The following is a 16,477-nucleotide window of genomic DNA, read 5'->3' on the forward strand; positions in this document are numbered from 1 at the left end:
CATGCCCCACTCTGGGGATCGAGCCCACAACCTGGGCATTTGCCCTGACCGGGAATCAAACCATGACCTCGATGCTCAATCACTGAACCACACCGGCTGAGCATGTCCATATATGTTTAACTACAAAACTCATAATACTTTCAAGACCACTGGAGTAGCTTTCAGGTTCATATTGTCACTGAAAGTCACAAAACACGTATGACAGGCTTAGCAGGCATGAGGTTTACTTCACTTTTAAAGAACGGATACAGAATAAAGAGCAGAGCAGCATTTTAGGCTAATTGTATCATCAAGGCCTTGGACATTCAGAGCCAACGTCCAACATCCCAATCACCATTTTGGTCTTTTTTATTTTATTTTTAATTTAAGGAAAAAATTTATTTGGTGTCTTTTTTAAAGCACCCTAGTTTCAAAACAAGTTGAGGTCAACGGAGAGAAGAAAGAACCTGAAACCTGAACTTCTCCAGCTTGGAAACGAGGTCATCCCAGATTCTGGTCAGTTCTTCGTTTTCTTTAGTCCTCTGCTCGTTGGTTTTTCTCCAGTGAGTGGATGTGCACCTACCCCTTTCCCCGGCTCGCCTGGAAGGCCAAGACCTCCCCTTGGGCCTTGCTCAGGCCTGAGCGATCTCCTTGTTTGCCCACTTAAGTTTCTCTTCTGTGTTGGCTGTCCGCTCCTTGTATCTCTGGCTTCCTTTTTCAGTTTTTACTATGTAATCCGCAACGCACTTCTTCCTTGATTCTTCATTGTGCGGTAGCTTTCGACCACCTCCTTCTGCTTCTCAAACCACCTGAAGTGATCAGAGAGAGATTTTTTTTCCATGGGGTTCAGGTCTGCAGTTCTGGATTCCGGCTTCGGCAAGCTCTTTCCATTTTTGAGCCTCCTCCATCACCTGGTGCAGATCACCTCAAACCGGGTGATCTCCCCCCAACTCCAGGTTCTTCACGCGGAGGCCTCACACCTGCTCTTCAGCAAGAGGTTCTCCTCTGGACCGCCCCTTCTAGATCCATCTGGCTGGACTGCAGCGCGTCCAGGATGGGACACTGGGCGGAGGGCACAGGAGGGCAGGTCCTACACAAGGACTCCGAAGCGCCGAGAAAATCGAGTTCCGGGAGCAAGTCTCGCGTGGACTTGCAGCGGGAAGATGCCCGTGCGCGTGCCTGTGCGCATGTGCGTGCCTGTGCGCGTGCGCAATGCTGGTTCCAGGCTCCCGCGCATGCCACTTTCTGCCCTTAAGGTCCTCAAGGAGCTGGCCCATGTTCTATCAGCACTGTTTCCTCAGGGCGACTCCTCCACCTAGGAAGTCCCAAAGGCTGCAAATGACCCCCTGGGCCGGCGCTAGAACCTTGGCTGGTGTCAGCTGCGCCCTCACTCAGGCCTGCCCGGGGCCTCGCTCCTCTGAGGAGGGGGCGCCAACTCAATAGCCGAGGCGCGGAGGGCCGCTCGCGGCTGGACTGCCAGTGGTGCCCATGTGCCCGAAGAATTTTGGGTGCCTTCCTGGTCCCCGCGGCATCTGCAGCACAGGAGTGTCACCGCTGAGGCCAGACGCACCGGCTCGGAGGTGAGCACTGCATCATGGGCCAGGGCTCGGCAGCGCGGCCCCAAGCCCTGGACTACTGACTAGTACAAGGGGCTGCTCTGGGGGCCGGGCCTCCCCGCTACCCCTGAACGATTGAAGTTCGGGGCATCCAGCCTGTCCCAGGCCAGGTTGGAAGACCCCAGGGAGGGGGAACGGCCCCTCGCCCGCCTCCAGTCTCCTGGAGGGAGGTGGAGGCTGGTCTGTCCCCCAGTGTCCTGGGTGAGGCGCCTCTTGCGGGCGGTGGTCAGAGAAGTGAACGTCTGGGCCACTCCTTTTAAGAGTGGGCCACGTGGCCCTGGGCCTCTTCCTCCTGCGACCGGCCAGGACCGGAGGCGTCCTTGGCGGCCAGGTCCCTCGGGCAGGTCACCCTTGGGGGCGCATCCCAGGAGGCCCCGCCAAAGAAGCAGGGACCCCGTGCGAGCTTCCTCCCGGGGTTCAGTGCAGGTCCTCTGCCCTGGCTTGGGATGCCACCAAGGGGCTTTTAGGATTTCGGAGATGGGTATAATGCTTTCGTTTAGCTAAGGAATAAGAACGAACGTTTCCTCCAGGGCTTGCTCAGAGCTGCCAGACATTCGTCCTGGAGATGCCACTTGGTTTTCCCGTCTCCCCGGGGTCAGGGGAGAGCTTGAAGGGTCTCAGGGGGGCCAGTCGATCCCACTGGAGCGCCTATCTTTAGAGGCTGGCCTCACGTCCTTAGGCGGAGGTTGGCTTTGGCCACTGCTGGCTTCTGGAGAATTCCATTGGTCTTTTTTTTTTTTATGTCCCCTTCCTTGGTGACCTGTTAGTTCTCTTTCTGGGTCCAGATTAATGAGAGTTTTCTAATCCAATGGTGTCATCCAGAGCAAAACAAGCCTCGAGTTTGCTGCTCAAGCTAGGACTTCAAGTACTGTGCATCTGTGGATCCCCCAGAGTTGTCTGAAAAGTCACCCTCATAGCTTTAGCTTTGACTATGTTCTTGGGTAGCAGGTTTTCTTTCTGCAATAGATAAAGAACATGTGATCTGGTAAGTTTCGGTGGTGAAAACAGGAAGTTGCACTTTTCTGTACTTTAGTCACTAGTGGATTTTCATCATTGAAGACATGCAGACTCATTCTGCAGGGTGCCCTGTAGAAAGCCCCAAGTGCAGGAGGGGCTGAGTCCCCATTTTGGACCGTCTGTGGGTCACCTCATCCTAGGGAAACTGCAGGATCTCAGGTCCCTCAGCTTGAATGCCTCGCTAATGACAGAGTACTTGGGGAGAGCATGTCATGCTCTCATCCTTCAGCAGCTGCATCCCATAAACTATAGGTTATGTAATAAATAATCCCAACAGCCAAGTACAGTGTGCTCAGGGACATGGTTGGGTCAGTGCCAGCATAGAGCCAACCCCAGCAAGACCCTCATTTATCTCTAATGAATAGATTACATCCCTGCCATTGATACCAGAGAGTCCAGCTTTTCTCAAGTGTCCCTGAGACTGGAAGAAAGACTTACAGTTCCCCTTCCTTCTGATGATGATGATGATGATGATGATGATAACCAACACTTATTAAGACCCCACTATGTGCCAGCCCTGTGCTAAGCTTTTTATCTGCATTATTTCAGTTAATCTCCACAAACCAATAAAATAGGTCCAATTATTCTCATTCTTGTTCTATAGGTAGGGAAACTAAAGCTTAAATAGAGAGGTTCAGAACTTTCCCTAAGTTACACCTCCAGAAAGTGAAGGTGCCAGGGTTTAACCCTGGTACATTTAACTCCCAAACTGGTGTTCTTATCAGTCTACAGAACTGGGTAATGGATTCAAAATGGAGTTCATCCCTTACAGTTAAAATGGTTGTGTGCATGAGTCCTAAATCCAACAGTAAACCAGTTAAAATGGGAATAAAACACTGATCAAACCAGAAGATTGTTTAACTTGGTCAGCTACTTAACTGAGTCGACTCATTTCACTTAAAATAATTGAGCTAAAAATTGTGTGTATTTATGTTATTATTCTTAGTTACAATGATTAACAGCTTTGCTCAGTTTTATCATGTAAAAGTCCTATTTCTGAAAGCTTTCTCTAAGGAACCAGGCTTTTGCAGGTGTTGCACTATGGTGTGAGACTGGGGAAAGTGGAAGTAAGCCAAGGCGATCGATTGCTTTATCTCAAGAATCCCATAACCTTGAACAAGATCCCATGCATTGTGAATCTCTCATAGGGGTCAGAAGTGCAAGGATTTCCCAGTCCTGTCCTGTTTTCCTGCCTGCCCCCCTTGGGTGGGAACACACAGTTTCCCCAACACAAACTGGGAAATGTTGCTACATTCTTCTCATCTGCATGCTCCTCTTGGTCTCCCTCCTCTCAGATTTAGGGCTTTTTTTTTGGCCCCCATCACTCCTCCCCCAGAATCCCAGAACCCCATCTGTAGCACAGCAGACATCAGCAGTACAGTTAGTTACCCAGGGGACAGGCACATGGACTTCACTTTGCGTTATGTAGGCCCAGCCTAGCCACTATCAAGTACATCAGCTCAAAGTAGTGATATACAAAGGATACTGGAACAAAAGAAATGCAAGTACACATACACACACACACACATACACACACGCACACCTATAAAATGTTTTGGGGTTTCATCTATCAGGATGCCTTTGAACAGCTATCATAAACATTAAAAAAAATGTTTACGATGGTGAACAGTGCACTTTAATATCTCCTGAATAATTTGTGTTGTCAGGAGCACCCATTGCAATATTTTCTCATTTTTGTCCTCTTCGCTTGCTGCTGACCACTCCAAAAGAAATGAGCTTCCAACTGCATTAATAGCTTTTTCATCTTCCTGCCACTGCTCCCTCTAAATGGCTTGCCGTTATCTATTTATGAAATAAACTGCTGCCTTTCATGTCTCCCAAACTCTACTTGTGCCTGGCGAGATGAGAGAAACCTAATCTCTCCAAGGGGCTCTCCAGATTCCTGTGTTGCAGGAAAACTTGGTAAGCCTGGCTCTGTGTGAAGATAATGGAAATGAGATAAGCCCGGACGTCTTTTTGTCACAGAGGAGCTTCCACGGGCTTCAGTGTAATGTGCTCCAGTTGGCAGGTATTCACCAGTTGGGTTAAGCCTCCTCTGGGTTTGTAATTCTTTCCACCTCCTCCTTGTGAGTTCGATAGCCACCTGTCTCTGTGCAAAGCCATGTACCAGTAACATGGTGAGTAACCCAGAGTCTAATAGATGGTTCCAATTCCAGCTCTGCCATCTCCTAGCCATGTGACCTCATGCAGTTGTTTCGCCTCGGAGTCTCCATCTCCTCCAAACATTGTTGCCATTTAATAACTTTATTATCCCCACTTCACATTTGGGCAAATGGATCCAGAGAAATTCAGTAGTTTGTTCATATTCACACCTGAGTGTGAGTGGAAAGGGCAGGAGTTTAATCCAGTTTTGTCTGATGTGAAAATTTGTGCTCATTCCAGCTAGGTGGTCAGCACCAAGAGGGCCAGGCTTTGTCTGTCTGTTTCTGCTGTATCCCTGAAGGGCACCAGGCCCATAGGAGGTACCCAAGTATAAGTCTTAATGAGCTTTTACAAAGTGGCAGTCATTGTTTTAAGCATATTTCCTCATTTAATCTTTACAAGAACCATATAAGCTGGGTACTGCTATTATCCTCATTTTAAAGATGAGGAAATGGATGGACAGATGAATGGATGAATTATATTACTCTTTTCTAGATTAGCCTGAGCATAGACATCTCCTAGGTTCTTATTAAAAACTAGAGGCCCAGTGCATGGATTCGTGCACTGGTGGGGTCCCTCGGCCTGGCCTGCAGGGGATCGGGCTGAAACCGGCAGTCCGACATCCCGAGGCATGTAGTAGTGCGCGAAGTGGCAGGCGGCTGGGGAGGAGCCCGAGCCCAAGCCCGGCTGAGTGCCGCGCCACTCCCGCTCATCCTGGCCCTGCTGCGCCTGCCTCCGCTGCTGGGTAGGCTCGCTGCCGCTCCACTGCGGTCTCTGCATGCCCATCCTAGGGCAATACTGTCACACCCATGACCAAGAAGTGGCCGCAGGCACAGGAGAGGCTCGTGCAGCGCAGCTGTGCTCACCAACCATGAGCCCAGCATCTGGTGCCTGTCGGTCAGCTGAGCGGCACTCCCGCTGTGGCAGCGCACTGACCACGAGGGGGCAGCTCCTGCATTGAGCGCCTGCCCCTTTGTGGTCAGTGCACATCATAGCTACTGGTTGAACAGTCAAACGGTCGCTTAGGCTTTTATATCTATACTAGAGGCCCGTTGCACGAAGATTCGTGCAATAGGCCTTCCTTCCCCTGGCTGCCAGCACCGGTTTTCCTCCGGCACCCGGGACCCAGGCCTTTGCTCCGGCCGCGGTGGAGAAGCCAAACCTCTTCAGTCTTCAGTCTTCAGTCTTGACTTGGGTTGGAGCCTTCAGTCTTCGCTCTGTGCCTGCATATGCAAATTAGCCTGCCATCTTTGTTGGGTAAATTTGCATACTCACTCCTGATTGGCTGGTGGGTGTCAATTTGCATATTTTTCTTTTATTAGTGTAGATAGTAGATAGATAGATAGATAGATAGATAGATAGATACGTAGATAGATGATAGATTAGATACCTGATTTCCCCACAACTTCCTCTAATCCTGAGGATTCTCTTTCAGTAAGTTTTGGTGGGCTCCAACCTTGAATATGTATACAATAGAGTCCTCTCAAGAGGTCTGATGAGTTTTTTTTAGCTAAGGGTCTGGTTCTCAAACAAAAATTTGGGTCCTAGGCTGATGATCATGCACAGCTGCTGAGAATGAAGCCAGGTCTTGTAATTTGAAATGCACTGGGGAAGGAGAACAGGTCTTGGAGTGCAACTGACCTAGATATGATTCCCCCTCATAGCTGTCTGATGGGCATGGAGTTACAAAACCTTGCTGAGTGTTAGTTTCCTGAATTGCGAAGCCTGAATAATCATTCTTTCCTTGATAGCTTGTGGTCAAATTAAGCATCACTATATTTATGATGCCTCTACAATATCTATAACATGGTAGGCATTTAACAAATGATACCTCGGATTATAAAACATTTAGGACACATATGGTACAAAAAAGAAACTTTAGAGCAAGGGAGACTTCATGCATTTATTCAGCAAATATTTTAGAGCACTTTGTACTCAGACCAATGAATGCAGCAGTTAAAATAAAATTCCCTGCTCTGTGGGGCTTATAGTTAAGTAAGAGTGAAACAGACATCAAAATATATGCATAGCAAATAAATTGTATAGTAAGATAGTGTGTTAGAAAGCAAAATGTGCTTTGGAGAGAAGAATAAAGCATGGTAAGGGGGAACAGATATGCAAGGAGAAGTTAAAATTTTAAGAGGATGGTAATGTTACATCTCATTGAGATAGAGATATCTGAATAAGACCTTAAGGAAGCAAGGGCTTGTGCCTCCCATATTTGACATTTGAATTCTAGCTCTTCTATTTATGTTCTATATGAAGTTGGGAAAGCCATCTTATTTCTGAGTCTCCATTTCATGATCTGCAAAATGGAAGTAGTGGCACCCATTTCACAAAGTTGTCAGATTTCATAACAATGTATATTAAGTTTTTGTGTGCATAAGATATTTTTAAGAAAACTGGATAAATAATGGCTAACAATTATTAGGCAATCTATCTACTTACCAGGACCTTTCCTAGGCATTTTATATGCAGTATTTTATTTTAATCCTCACCATAGTTCAATGAGGTAGGTAGCATTATATTCCCATTTTACAGATGAGGAAATTTAGGCTCAGGGATTTGAAATGACTTGCCTAACCAACATCACCAAATGAAGAAATGGCATAACCAGGACAAGAATTTGGGTCTGTCTGACTCCTAAATCTACTAAACTCCTTCCTCACTTACTGGCTGTATGACCTTCCACAAATCACTGCCCTAAGCCTTCATTTCTCATTTAAAAAATTGTTTTTCCATCAGATGTCTTGATTAGCATCTTAACTCAATCCAGTATGGCCTGTATCTGGGCTGTCTGATAGGAAAACACGGATGCCTAAATTAAAAAAGGACATAAAACAGCATCCTGATACACTCAACAGATTGATTTCATCTCTAATCCAATTTTGATCAGTGGCAGAGACTGCCTGGTGCCCTCTACTGGGAAGGATTTTAAGATCACAACTGGTCTGAGCAGGCCACAGTGCCTTGATTTGTTAGTGATGTCTGGCATAGATGAAGAATTGAAAAGTAAAGGTCTATGTGATGCAAAAACAGAAGTCACTCCTGTTGGTCCTAAGTGCAAAATCCAAGTATCCTTGCAAAATTAAAACCTGCCCGCTTATTTTATTTGGTCAAGGCAGAGAGCAACTTAACTTGCTTGCTAATGTGAACATGAACTTTGGAGCTATCCTCTCCATTCTTTGGACATTATCTAGTTCTTGACCTCTTTCCATTTATTCAATGTCTTTGGCAACATGGTAAAGAAATAAAACATTGTTTTCAACTATTTTTGAATTGAACATAGAGGGTAAACCAAAGATACTTTCTTGGTCAGAAAGGAATCTGGTTCTCTCTAAGATCACCACATGAATGACAGCCCAAGAAAGGCAAAGAAGAGAGTGTTTTTCAAACTGTTGATTGAGGGACCCATGTCCATTTCAACAAGTTCCAAGAGCCTCCTGATTTACAATACAGCACATCAAGGAGACCATAAAACAGAATGCCAACCAGAAAATACACCGAGGAAGCCGACTCCTTTCTAATATAACTTCCAGATGTGACAGGCTGTATTACAGCAGTCACCTCTTTTTTTGTTGTTAATCCTCACCCAAGGACATTTTTCCATTGATTTTTGGAGAGAGTGGAAAGGAGGGAGAGAGACAGAGAGAAATATCAATGTGAGAGAGACACATTGATTGGTTGCCTCCCATACACGCCCCTACCAGGGCTGGGGATTGTGTCTGCAATCAAGGTACATGCCCTTGACTGGAATCAAACCTGCGACCCTTCCGTCCATGGGATGGCACTCTATCCACTGAGCCAAACCAGCTAGAGCATAGTCACCTCTTAATTACCATAGATGGAGGCAGCCTGGGACACTGGTAAAGTGAAGTAAAGGAAAACCAACAACAATATCTATTTAGCCTTGGAGTTCAGTGCAAAGGCTTGATAGTTTCAGACAGACCTGGGTCCAAATACAGTTTGGACCACTTCCTGCTGCGTAACCTTAGAAAAGTCATTTCACCTCTCAGAGCCTCAGATTCTTTATCTCATAAGTGGAAATAGTGACATATCTTCCCCCTAATGTATTGCGAGGATTAAATGAAATAAAGAATGCATAGCACCCAGCAGAATGCCTGCAACACAGTAAGCCCTCTCTCAGTGTGAGTTGGCTTACTGTTTTTGAGATGATGGAGGAAAACATATTTATATTTCCTAATGAGTGTTATGCAGACAAATATTGAAGTGAGTCAGAATCCCCATATTCAATTGGAGAAAGGGAAAGCTGCTAGATCAGAAATCTAGTCCTCAATCTGTTCTTACTTGCTATTCAGCCTGGTGACTTTTGCCCCACTTCTCTGAGACTCAGTTGGCCCATTTGTCACATAGAAAAGGGTAGCACAGGGTCTAAAACATGGACATAGGTTTCAAGTCCCAGCTCTTCCTGTTCTATGTGACTGAGCCTTGGTTTCCTGGTCTGCAAAATGGGGATGATGATAACAAGACCAGCTTCCCAGTGAAAATTAACAAAATAAGCAATAAAAAATGTGAGCAGTATTTATTCTTAGCTTATTTAATAATAATGTCATATAGTTATAATTTTATATTTTAAATTAGAATAAAATTTCTGAGTAGATTTTTTAAAAATTATATCTGTATTTTACCTTGCTTCAAGAAGCCAGTGGCAGCAGCAGCAGGGTGAAAGGAAACCAAATTGTGGTGAACAATTTGCCCCTGATATGCCACATGTAGGGAACTGAAAATGGCCTAAATGTTGGCCAGTACTCAAAGACTCTCCCTCCCTCAAGCATCCCATTTTCCTCTCTGCTCCAAAAGCAACCAAGATTACTAAAAATGTTTTTAAATGTAAATGTCTCTTTTTCAGTGCTCTGTAGTTCCAATTCTAAGAAAAAGCACAGCTCCTATATCAGCATTAATTAAACTGCCAGCTAGTAACAGTCCCATTACTCAACCAAATAAATCTAATTCCTATCAGTTCGGCGGGAATCCCAGAGCCACATAAACCCAGGCTGGAGTTTTATATAACCTTAAAGAACTGTTGATAGCTTCTGGAGTCTTTCCTCTCCCTACCCATCTTGCAATATCAAGGTCTTCTCTGTGAGTTAATGGGAGAAATAGCTTCCCTCAGCACTTTCCCCATCTGTCTTAATTTTTAAAATTATACTTTTATTAAACCCTTAAGGAAAATGGACTTGCAGAGTTCTCATTAAACAGGGAACTATGCACTGCATAAAACAGAGAGATGAAATTTTTTTAAACCTACCCTCACAATTTGCCTTAATGAATTTTCCCTCCGCTGCTATATTACAGAGTGTGCAAATAAATAGAGCACTTTGTGAGTGGTGGATGGGCAAATGGATATTTAAGCAGCCGATAATAGTTCTTGCAGCCTCCAATTGGGATCTTTCTTCCTAGTAACTCAGTATTTGGTGCATTATGGCATAGTCTTTTCTCCCTGGAGACTGACTTAATGCCAGGGTGGGAAGTCAACTCATCCCTGGAACTAGGTGCGGAGGAAGAATCGCTTTGATACTATAGCCTCAGAGGGAGTCTGCTCTCTAGGAGAATACACAATGTTTATTGAGAACTTACTCTTACCAGGCATTTTCTAAGTTCTTTTTGTTTTATCAGTGGTTATCAGCTGTGGTAAATTGGATTCTTGTTCCCACTCTACATCCTTCCTCAACAGAATTGTATATCCATGCTCTTTGGCTTCTGGATGGAGTCCACTTCCTTGTTCCATTGGTGCCGAGCTTAGTCATGTGACTTGCCTTGGCCAGTGAAATGTGAGAGAAAGTGATAGTGATACAGTTCAGTTTCAGGAGGCACCACATTTTTCTGATCTCTTGCACTACTGCCATTATCATAATAAGGGCATGCCCAAAGAGCTATGGATCCTGGATGAGACACACAACCTAGAGTGTCTGGATACATTTTTATACTCAACTGAAATTGGCCAAACCTTTGCCCATCTGCAGACACAGAAGTGAGAAAAATAAATGTTTGTTATTGTAAATCATTGAGATTTGGGAGTTGTTTCACAGCATTATTGCAGCAGTAGCTGACCAATGTAACAAATATGCATCAGAAGCACTTGGGAACTTGTAAACAATGCTGATGCCTAAGCCCCATCCTAGAGATTCTGATTGAGTTGATCTGACGTGACCCAATGCACCTTCCCACTGATTCTAATGTGAAGCTAGGGTGAAAACTACCAATCTACATTATCACATTTATTTACTTATTTTTATGTATTTATTTATTTATTTATTTATTTATTTTTAAATATTTTATTGATTTTTTTACAGAGAGGAAGGGAGAGGACTAGAGAGCCAGAAACATCGATGAGAGAGAAACATCGATCAACTGCCTCCTGCTCACACCCCACCGGGGATGTGCCCACAACCAAGGTACGTGCCCCTGACCGGAATCGAACCCGGGACCCTTCAGTTTGCAGGCCGACGCTCTATCCACCGAGCCAAACCAGTCAGGGTTGCATTATCACATTTAATCCTCTCTACAATCCTGTATGGTAGGGCTTACCCACCCCATTTTACAGATGAAGAATCTGAGTGCCAAAGACAGGGAGTAGTTATCTGAAGACTTTCCATCCAGTAAATGGCAAAGCTGGGACTCAAGCCCAGATCTGTTTAACTCAGAATTTAAAAGTAGGTAGGAAAATTGCTAAAAATGTGTGTATATGGCCCTGCTATGCCTCTATAATTAATTCTCTGGGATTTGGAACTATGAGCCTACTTTTTCAACTGACCTCTGTATAGGCAGAATTCTGAGATGGCCCCCAGGACCTTCACCAGCTTGTGTACATACCTTATACTTTTGCCTGAGTGTAGATTAGACCTGTGAATATATATGATGGATGTCACTCTCTTGGATTCTCTTTTTTTCCTGATTGGGTGTTTTCTGCTCCCTTATCTTCCAAATTGCTTATTTCATCCTCTGTTTCATCTACTTTACTGTTGCTTCCCTGTAATGTAGCCTTCATTTCAGTTATCATATTCCTCACTTCTGACTGGTTCTTCTTTTATGTTTTCAAGCTCCATTTTGTGTTTCCTGTCTCTATGTTGAAGTTCTTACTGAGATCATTGAGTATCCTTATAACCAGTGTTTTAAACTCTGGTAGATTGCTTGTCTCCATTCTGCTTAGTTCTTTTTCTGGAGTTTTGTTGTCCATTCATTTGGGACATATTTCTTTGTCTCCTCATTTTGGCTGCCTCCCTCTGTTTGTTTCTATGTATTATGTAGAACTACAACATCTCCTAGTCTTGTTAAAGTGGCCTTATGTAGTCGGTAGATGTCCTTGTAGGGCCCAGAGATGCAGCTTCCCTGATCACCCAAGCTGGGCACTCCAGGTACACCGCCCTAAACCCCTCTCCCAATGTGGGTTGTGTGCACTGTCGTGTTGCAGTTGAGCCTGAATTGCTGTTGGCATGTCAATGGGAGGGATTTACCCCCTGGCCAATTGGCTATGAGGGCTGGCTGCAACCTCTGCTGTGGCTGCAGTGCAGGGGCTGACCCCACAGAACAGGACTCACTTCAGCAGGGCTCTGGTATCCAGTGAATCTATCCCTTGAGTGTATCTCTGGTGGAGGTGGTTGGTGTGGTCCAGTGTGCTGGCTCTGAGGCCTCCCGGGAGGAGAAGGCCGAGATCAGCTGCCACCTGTGCCCTGCCTGGGGCCACCCGGCATGAGCTACAAAGCCATCTGCAGATGGCTGCTACTTGTGCTGGGCTTGGAAGTGCCCAGGAGAGGCCAAGCTGCAAACTGAGGCCAGCTACCACCTGTGCCAGGCCCAGGGCCACTTAGCAAGAGGTACAGGGCCAAGAACATATGCTGCTTGTTTGGGATTTGTGAACCTTTGAGGGATTTTAGAAAAGTCCGCAGCATGACCCAAGATAGTTTGTTTATATGGAAAAGCCACTAGAAACAGCGTGTGTGGGCCTGCAAGTTGGGTTGGGTGGGTGAGCAGTGTTGGCCAGGTTGATGAAGACTCAGATATGGTGCCCACCTGCTGGCTCTGTAGGGGAGGGCTCAGCAAAGGAACAATGGCTTCTGCCAGCACCTCTGTCTGGGAGAAAGCTGGCCCTTCAGTCCTCACCTCCAAGCCAGACAACTCAGTTCTTCCCCATATGTCCCTAGCACTTTTGGAGCTGCTACCCCAGTGCTGGAGCTCAGCCAGTGAATGTGAGTAAGTCCAGGTGGGCCCTTTAAGAGGGATGCCTGGGACTCCAGCAGCCCTCCTTCTCACACAGCCACAATCCCCAGTGGTTTCCACAGCCAGAAGTTACGGGGACTTCTCTTCCTGGCACTGGAATCTTGGGCTGGTGGGCCTGGTGTAGGGCTGGGACCCCTCACTCTTCATAAAGGACCTCTGCAGTTCAGATATCCCTCCCAATTTTTAACTGCCACACATGGGTGTGGGACCAGTTCATTCTGCGTGTCCATGCTTCCTACCAGTCTCATCTTGGTTTCTTCTTTATATCCTTATCTATAGGACTTCTTTTCAGCTAGATTTCAGCTTGTTCTCAATGATGGTTGTTCTATAGTTTAGTTGTAATTTCTATGTAGTTGTGGGAGGATGTGAGTACGGTGTTTACCTATCCATCTTAACTGGAAGTCATCCAAATAGTGTAAGTGTCAGTACCCCAAAACCTGATCTGACCCTGTTGGGGTCTTGGGCCAAAGTTCACCAAGCCATGAGGTTGACTAGATCAGCGGTCATCAACCTTTCGGACCTCATGGACCACCAGTGGTCCGCGGACCATCAGTTGGCAACCACTGCTCCAAAGGTTTCCTTAAACCAGCGGTCACCAACCTTTCAGACCTCACGGACCACCAGTGGTCCGTGAACCACCGGCTGGCGACCACTGCACTAGATGAACCTGCACATATCCTGTAACTCTGCAGGCAGCGATGTTTTATCTATACACCACCGGCCTTCCCAAGGAGGAAGCTTTGGGTGTGTGGCCAGAGAGCCCTGGAGTGGAACCTCAGCAATGCCTTGTACTTGTTAACCTTGGATGAGCTGCGGTATTTCCCAGAACCTCAGTTTCTTCATCTATACAATGGGACAAGAACAGCACATGTGAAAGTTTATTGAAGGGACAAACGAATGGGCTCAGTGCAGAGCTAGATATTGAACAGAGGCAGTATGTAGTGATTTAGCACTTGGCCTCTGGAAAAAAGAACACCCAGGTTCAAAAAATAGCCCTGCCACTGACCAGCTGACTGATTTCACAAATTTCCCAATATCTCCCAGCCTTGGTTTCCTCATCTGTGAAATGGGCTAATACTGTAACTCCATCCTGTGGTCACTCTGGAGATTGATAAAATGATGCAAGAAAAGGAGTAGCAAACTCCCTGGAGCAGAATGAGTGCTCATAAATGGCAACTCTTATTTTGCAAACCCAGGTGATGGCTTTGTTATTAAGCATTTGGGTGGATAACAGAAGGCCAAGATGAGGGCCAAAGAATCGATCCCATGGCCCTACAGCTGAGTTATGACAACAAGCCACCCAGGGCTTAAACCCACAACCTCGGATTTGGGAGCAGACGAACCTCCCTTCCCCCACAGGCCACCAAGTCTATTTCCCTCTGCAGAGACCTGGCAGCCACGTGCACCAGTTCTCAATTCATTCCAGTACCATTCCCCCTAATATCTCCCTGGGGGCTGATTGATAGTGACAGGAGACAACCGATAGCTGTGTGACAGAATGTTTACTACCAGCCCTCTAGGAAATGATTACTTTGAGGTAATTTTGAACCTCCAGACTATGATGCAGTGTTTCATATATTAAACTGCAGCAAACAGTGTGTAACAGTCTTACAAGAAGACCTTGTATTTCACAGCTTACTGGGGAGGGAGCACACAGGGACAAATTGGTTTCAAGGGAAGGACAGCACAGAGGATTCAAGCTCTTTGCATCCAGTCTTATTGAAGGAACAGAGAACTAAGCTTTGAGTCTACACGGCAATGCCCATTTTATACCCTGGGACTGCCCTGGGAGAGACCCCACACCCAATGCCACTGAGACCCCACATACCATAATTCATACTACCAAGGCTGCAGGACCCAGCCATAGCTGCCTCCAAAAACTGGATGAATTTCTTCTTCCTCTCCCATAGTTATTATCTAAACTTCTTTACAAATCTCTTTCATATGAATGTTTCCTAAAGTTTAAACATATAAACCAATGGAACAAAATAAAAAGTCTAGAAATAGACTCACATATATCTAATCACCTGACCTATATCAAAAGTTCACTGGAAGCAGAAGGGAAAGGATTTGTTTTCAAATACTGGTGCTTGGTCAATTTGATATCCATATGGAAAAAAGATTAATCTTGAACCCTATCTCACACCATACACAAAAATCAATTCCAGATAGATTGTTCAGTTAAATGTGAAAGGTAAATAAAACATTTAGGTAGAATATAGGGGAATGTCTTCAGGACCTTGGGGTAGGCAAAGATTTTTTAGGTGGGTCAAAAAAGTGCTAACTAAAGGGAAATACTCATAAATTGGACTATAACTAAAATCATTGATAGTAAGAAAAAAATACCATAAGGGAATGAAAACCAACCAGTATAAGTCAGATATTTGCAAATTCAAAAAGGAATTTTATCCAAAATATAAAAAGAACTCCTACAAATTAGTAATAAGACAGACAACACAAAAGAAAAATTTGCAAAAGACATGAACAGGAAGTTCACAAAAGACATTGTCCAATTGGCCAGTAAATACATGAAAAGAAAGGTCCTTAGACATCAGAGAAATGCACATTAAATCTACAGTGTAATATCTCTCACTGTTACCATAATAGGCTAAAATTAAAAAGACAGAAAACACCAACTGTTGGAGCAATTGGAATTCTCATATGTTATTGGTGGCAGTATAAATGAGTATAAACACTTTATAAAATGGTTTCACAGTATTTGCTGAAACCAACTATGTCCATTATCTTTGATTCATCAATTCTACTCAAACATAAACACATATATATGTTACCAATATATATGTACAAGAATATTCATATCAGTTCTACTTGTATTAGCTAAAAACTGGAAGCAACCCAATGCTCATCAACAGTTGAATGAATAAAGTAACTATGGTATAGTCACACACTGGAATACTACACTAAAATGAGAATGAATGAACTACAACTACATACAGCAACATGGATGAATCTCACAAAATGTTGAATGAAAGAAGCCAGATGCAAAAGAATACATACTTTATATATTCTTTATGTAATTCCATTTTGTTATATTTGTGTTCCATTTATATTTCTATTCTAGTTATATATATAAAATATAACTTTATATAATTGTGTTTATATAAAAGTTAAAAAATTAGCAAACGTAGCCTGTGCTTTAGAAGTCAAGATACCTGGGAATAGTGACTGAAAGGGGGCTCAATGGGATCTTCAGGGGGAGCTGGTACTGTTTTCTGTCATATTTTAGGTAGTTACAAGAATATGTTCAGTTTGTAAATATTTAACAAGCAGTATATTTATGCTTTGTGTGATTTTCTATATGTGTTATTCTACATCCAATGATGTAGAACACTAGAATGATGCTGGTTGGCAAAACAAAAACAACAACAGCAACAACAAAACCATAAAAAATACCCACTAGAGCAGGGTGGGGGAAGGGAGAAGAGCTTCCATTCTTAAGTGCC

At 44.6% G+C, this 16,477-nt stretch overlaps 1 protein-coding gene across 4 annotated transcripts in view; it reads left to right on the forward strand.

Moving 5' to 3' along the window:
* Positions 1 to 1,262: 1,262 nt before the first annotated feature.
* SGSM1 (small G protein signaling modulator 1) overlaps positions 1,263 to 16,477 on the forward strand; it is a 92,927-nt gene continuing 77,712 nt past the window's right edge. For 3 of the 4 annotated variants that reach the window (XM_079763094.1, XM_079763095.1, XM_079763096.1), the window contains exons 1-2: positions 1,263 to 1,559; positions 11,090 to 11,191. In XM_079763094.1, the coding sequence (XP_079619220.1) occupies positions 11,126 to 11,191 (66 nt within the window). In that variant the 5' untranslated portion in view covers positions 1,263 to 1,559; positions 11,090 to 11,125. The remainder of the gene's footprint in view (positions 1,560 to 11,089; positions 11,192 to 16,477) is intronic. The other variant, XM_079763097.1, reaches the window with a different exon arrangement.

Source organism: Cnephaeus nilssonii (assembly GCF_951640355.1).
Source record: "Cnephaeus nilssonii genome assembly, chromosome: 22".
NCBI classification, from domain to species: Eukaryota; Metazoa; Chordata; class Mammalia; order Chiroptera; family Vespertilionidae; genus Cnephaeus; species Cnephaeus nilssonii.